General features: G+C 44.2%; 1 protein-coding gene across 1 annotated transcript; it reads left to right on the top strand.

Moving 5' to 3' along the window:
- Window positions 1-511: 511 nt before the first annotated feature.
- Window positions 512-4,294, top strand: LOC147611028 (pentatricopeptide repeat-containing protein At3g16610-like). Its single transcript, XM_086785681.1, has one exon. It carries the CDS (start codon window positions 948-950, stop codon window positions 3,882-3,884), a length of 2,937 nt encoding a protein of 978 aa, XP_086641807.1. The 5' UTR covers window positions 512-947; the 3' UTR covers window positions 3,885-4,294.
- The last annotated feature ends 1,805 nt before the right edge of the window (window positions 4,295-6,099 follow it).

Below are 6,099 nucleotides of genomic sequence, written 5' to 3'. Positions count from 1 at the left end.
AATTGGGTCAAAGTTGGGAAACTTAGCCTTCCTGCTCGGCTTCATTTAACGAAGCCCACTTTAACTATAGAGAACGAGGCAATGGCGAATATCGCACCAAAATATGTTTTGCATTTCCATTAAATATATTATGTAAGATTTTCAAGAATAAGAGTGTTTTTCTAAGGTTTCCTTTTAGTATGTAATGATTAATGCTTGAAAAAGTCAATGAAATGATGACCTCCATATCCTCTCTATTTAAGGCAATAAAATGATGACCCCCCATATCGTTTCTATTTGCATACATTCACCCATATGCTTTCTATTTGCAATCCTATCTATTTAAAGCAATAAAATGATGACCTCCCATATAGTTTCTATTTGATGTCCACAATTCTCTATAAAAAGCCTCAAAGGGCTCACTCAAGGAATAGAGGGAAGGAGAGAGGGGGTGGAAACTCATATTCTAAGGTTGTATTAATACATATCAAATAATTTGTCTCAATATATATACATATCAAATAATTTGGCCAAATCAAAGGCATTAACCATTGTTGGCGGAATGTCTTATTAGACCGCAGCTCATGCGTTGTGTTAGCGAGTATGTAGCAGAGAAAATCTTTGAGCTTTGGCTGCTCAACAGCAGGTGGCTATGCAGGGGCCTACCTGTCGTCGCTCAGGTATGTCGTGTAAGCCACTATGTAGTGGACAAGATCACCCACATGTTGCTGTTGTGCGTGTTGTTCGTTGGGCTGTGGCTCAACAGCTGGAAGGTCAAGAGCAAGGATCAAGCGCCTATGGTGGAAGAATCACTACCCAAAGGCCCCAGATGTCTAGGGTGAGGTTAGCAAGGAGTCGCTGTGGATGGGGAAAAAGGAAGCTAGAGGAGAAGACGACGAAGAAGAAGAAGAGCAAGAGCAACAGTGGTGGTGATGGTGATCGGGAGATGCTAACGCCCTCGCTTCGTTATGCTGCCCCAGCCTTTGGTCGAGAACCTTTTATACATGGTGCACAAGTGCACCAAAGAGAAAAACGTACCCTATGCTCTGCGCTTGCATGCTTACACATGCAAACGTGGGCTTCAAGCTCATACTTCACTCGGAAACTACACAGTCTCCATGTTGGTGGAAGTTGGGAGCCTGTGCAATGCCCATAAGGTTTTTGACATGCTCGTGTGGAGGAGCGAGCGTTCCTGGAATTCTCTCATCAACGGCTACATTAAATGTGGTGAGTCTAGGCATGCTTTCACCCTCTACCAGAAAATGCAAGAGGATTCTCTACATCCGAGCGCCTATACCTTTGTTGCCTTATTGCAGGCTTGTGCTAAACTGAAAGATGTGGAAAAAGGCCATGAAATACATGTCGAAATTGCCAGAAAGGGTTTGTTGAAAACCGATGTCTTTGTTGGCAGCACATTGGTCGATATGTATGCCAAATGTGGCTCACTTGTAAAAGCACAGGAAGTGTTTGACATGCTTCCAGTTCGGAACGTAGTCACGTGGAATGCACTGATTGCAGGGTATGCACAACACGAGCGTGGTGAGGAAGCACTGAAATGTTTTGAACAGATGCAACTCGAGGGTGTCCCTCCAGATGCTGTTACATTCACTTGCAGCCTGAAAGCGTGTGCTAGTGTTGGAGCCACAGAAAGGGGCATTGAAATACATGCTGAGACTGCCAAAAAGGGGTTGCTGAATACTAACCTTTTTGTTGGCAACATGGTGGTGGATATGTATGCCAAATGTGGCATGCTAGCAAAAGCACAGGAAGTGTTTGACATGCTTCCAGTTCGAAACGTAGTCACATGGACTGCACTGATTGCAGGATATGCACAACATGAGTTCAGTGAAGAAGCACTGTACTGTTTTGAACAGATGCAACTCGAGGGTGTCGCTCCTAATGCTGCCACATTTGCTTGCAGCTTGAAAGCCTGTGGTAACATTGGAGCCACAGACAAGGGTAGTGAAATACATGCTGAGATTGCTAGAAAGGGGTTGTTGAAAACAGACGTTTATGTTGGAAGCACGTTGGTTGATATGTATGCCAAATGTGGCATGCTAGCAAAAGCTCAGACAGTGTTTGACATGCTTCCAATTCGGAACGTAGTAACCTGGACTGCACTGATTGCAGGATATGTGCAACAAGATTGTGGTGACAAAGCACTGAACTGTTTTGAACAGATGCAACTTGACGGTGTCTCTCCAAATGCTGTCACGTTTGCTTGCAGCTTGAAAGCCTGTAGCAGCATTGGAGCCTTGGACAAGGGTAGTGAAATACATGCTGAGATTGCCAGGAAGGGGCTTTTGAAAACAAACCTTTTTGTTGGCAGTGCATTAGTTGATATGTATGCTAAATGTGGCTCACTTGCAAAAGCACGGGAAGTGTTTGACATGCTTCCGGTTCGAGATTTAGTCACATGGAATGCACTGATTGCAGGATATGCACAACATGAGTGTGGCGAGGAAGCACTGTACTGTTTTGAACAGATGCAACTTGAGGGTGTCTTTCCAGATGCTGTCATGTTTGCGTGCAGCTTGAAAGCCTGTAGCAGCATCGGAGCCTTAGAGAAGGGTAGTGAAGTACATGCTAAGCTTGCCAGAAAGGGGCTGCTTGAAACAGACCTTTGTGTTGAAAATGCATTGGTTGATATGTATGCCAAATGTGGCTCACTCTTAAAAGCTCAGGAAGTGTTTGACATGCTGCCAGTTAGGAACGTAGTCACGTGGAATGCACTGATTGCAGGATATGTACGGTACGAGCGAGGTGAGGACGCACTGAACTGTTTTGCACAGATGCAACTGGAGGGTCTCTCTCCAGATGTTGTCACGTTTGTGTGCAGCCTGAAAGCCTGTGGCAGCATTGGAGCTACAGACAAGGGCAGTGAAATACATGCTGAGATTTCCAGAATGGGGCTGTTGAATACCAACCTGTCTGTTGGCAATGCATTGGTCGATATGTATGCCAAATGTGGCTCGCTCACAAAAGCACAGGAAATGTTTGACATGCTTCCAGTTCGAGACGTAGTAACATGGAATGCACTGATCGCAGGCTTTGCGCAACACGAGTGTGGTGAGGAAGCACTGAATTGTTTTGAACAGATGCAATTGGAGGGCGTCTCTCCAAATGCTGTTGCATTCACTTGCGTCTTGAAAGCGTGTGGCAGCATTGGAGCCGCAGAGAAGGGCCACAAAATACATGCTGAGATTTGCAGAGAGGGGCTGTTGAAAACAGACCTTTTTGTTGGCAGTGCATTGGTTGATATGTATGCCAAATGTGGTTCCCTTGTAAAAGCACAGGAAGTGTTTGACATGCTTCCGGTTCGGAACATGGTCACATGGAATGCATTGATTACGGGATATTCCCAGCTAGGCGAAATTGATAATGTTCTGTCTATCTTTGACCGAATGAAAGGTGAAGGGAACAGGCCAGATCCGGTCACATTCATTAGCGTTCTTAATGCTTGCAGTCATGCAGGTCTGGTAGATAAGGGCCACACCTACTTTGAGGCCATGGGCAAAGACTATGGCATCACTCCAACTCTTAGTCACCATACTTGCATGATTGATCTCCTTGGCCGTGCAGGCCAATTAGATGGGGCGGTCACAATGATGAAGAAAACTCCATTCCACCCCAATATTGTTATGTGGCTTGCGGTGCTGGGTGCTTGTCGGAAGTGGGGCAATGTGGAGCTAGGAAGACAGGCCTTTGAACAGGCAGCACGATTGGATGAAAAGGAAGCTGCAGCTTATATTTGTATGTATAACATCTATGCAGATGCTGACATGCAGGAGGATGCAAAGAAGGTGGAGGCAATGAGATTGGAAAAACAAGCATGGAAGAAGCCAGGACAGTGTTGGTTGAGTGATGCTGGTGGAATTGCACGTTCATGTTTGGTAGGGGGATAAAGAACATCCCCAATTGTTTTTGCAAAGATTGGATAGCTGTCTCTGAAATTATAGAAGTGAGGGTATGTCCCAAGTTTGCATCGGGTGTCACAGGGCATACCTGATTATGCAAAGAAAACCATTGTGTAGGCTTAGAGAGAAGTCAGCTCTTGCATTTGGCTTTAGTCTCAATACAGCCACCATACGTCTTGTTAATAACACGTGGGTTTGCAATGATTGCCATTCGGTTATGGCATTCTGGAGACTTGGTGATGATATTACAGTGTCTCTTGCCGTGTATAAATCTGTACATTAGTAGATATGACACCTAAAGGACAGGTGCTTAGATTTCAATATTGAAGGAGATTATCTGATTTCAGCATTGGTTTAATGAAGGAAATGAAATTGTGCACTCGAGGTAATTTTTCTTCTAAGATGACTTAAAGTTTTTACACAGAAAGTGTAATGTACTGTTTTAAATAGAAAGATTCATTAGCAATTTCTCTAGGAAGTGCTATCAATGCACCCAGTTATTGTTAGCAGTCATCTCCTGTTTGTATATTTACACCAGGGCCTCTGTTGTGGGTGTGCCCGCCCGATTTAGGTGTTTTCTCATTTCTCCCCACTCTCCATATTTTTCCCTATTTTTTCTGGTGTGGGAGGCTGTCCTGTGGCTCTTGGCTGATCCAGTTGTGATGGCCGACTGCTCCTGCTTCTCCACGACTGTCCCTGAGTTCTGGCCGATTGCATGTAGCTGGCCGACTGGAGATTTTGCAGGTTGGGTACCATCAGAGTGCTGTCGGCTGCTTTATGTGCTAGCCGATTGGATCATAGGGGCCATTTAAAATGGCCCCTAGCCCCCACACACATTGTATTGGGTATTCCGGGATTTTCTTGTGTATATAGCAGAGCTATACGCCTCTCTCTCCCCCTCTCTATTGCTGTGTTTTTCTGCAGTGCACTTGCTCGTGTTTTCAGATTTTGTCTTCATCTCTGCTGCATATTCTGACAGTTATATCTATCTACATGTTGCTTGTATAATGTGTGGCCATTGCACATCTTGTGCTCATTGCTGTGGGTATTGGTTTTTACAAGATTACAGGATCTATAAAGACTAAGGACAAGTTCTAGGAAAATAATATGCTTGCATACATTTCTAGGTCTAGCCAAATAGATACATCATACCATATTTATGGTTGATGGTTTTAGAAATCTACTTTATATACTTGTGAAGGAAGTATGAGATAATTAAAGCACATTGGACCTTAAATTCATGGGTAGTGGCAGTATGGGTCTTTCTCGTTGTTTTCCCTAACAGCGGAATGACAGGACAATAGTATGGTGTATCAGACTAGTCAGGCAATGCCATGGGAGACGTGTAGACTCCTATCAGAAATTTTGGATTCAAAACAACAACCCTTACATGGTCATTGGGAACATTCCAGACTCCGCTCAACTGGATAGACTCATGCACAGTGTTTCCTAGCTCTTATTCTGTGTCACTCCTTTGTATGTCACTCACTCTCTCTCTCTTACACAACATGTACAATTAAGCATAAACACAACACACTTAGACATGTCAGCATAACATGTGATATAGAAGAGAAAAGTAATGGCAAATGTGTTCTTGATTTCATTTTAGAAGAATTACAGAGTAACATAGAACTGATACCTCATACAGATCAACACTTGCAAGATTCAACATGCTATAAGCTTCATGAAATAAACGTCAACTAATAATGAGAGCTTACAAAGCTACACTTCATTACACATTACACAGACAGTAAGTTAGCACACACTCCTCACAGCACACACTACCCTCAGCATCCCTCTACTCTCAACATCATCCTTTCTGCAGTAGTTGGTCACCCTTTTAAACGGTGCCTTCTTGATCTTGGCAACGGCTCTACGGTGGTTACAGTTCACCGCCTTCACACGTGTGCTACTGAGGTGGTGCTCACATCGTGCATCGTGGATTTTGCTTCGCTTGCTACCCACTGATCATTCCGTTGCCCCACAGCACTGTCAGGCGCAACAATGGGCCAAGTGGATAGGTGTAGACCAAGTCCTCAACCTTGGGTGCCAACAATTGAAGCAGCTGCCTCACTGGGCTTAGTGATAGTGCCCTGCCTCATTGGGCTCAGTGGTAGTGCCTCTCAAAAAGGAGGTACAAGGCTTGTGGCATAAGTAATTCAGTACCCTATCTTGTATCATTAAAAAGAAAAAGAAAACAGTT

The sequence above is a fragment of the Cibotium barometz genome, chromosome 48 (genome assembly GCF_041138505.1).
Source record: "Cibotium barometz isolate CiBa-2024 chromosome 48, ASM4113850v1, whole genome shotgun sequence".
In the NCBI taxonomy this organism is placed as follows: Eukaryota; Viridiplantae; Streptophyta; class Polypodiopsida; order Cyatheales; family Cibotiaceae; genus Cibotium; species Cibotium barometz.
The sequence above is the reverse complement of the archived record's forward strand: the minus strand, read 5'-3'. Positions and strand labels throughout refer to the sequence as shown.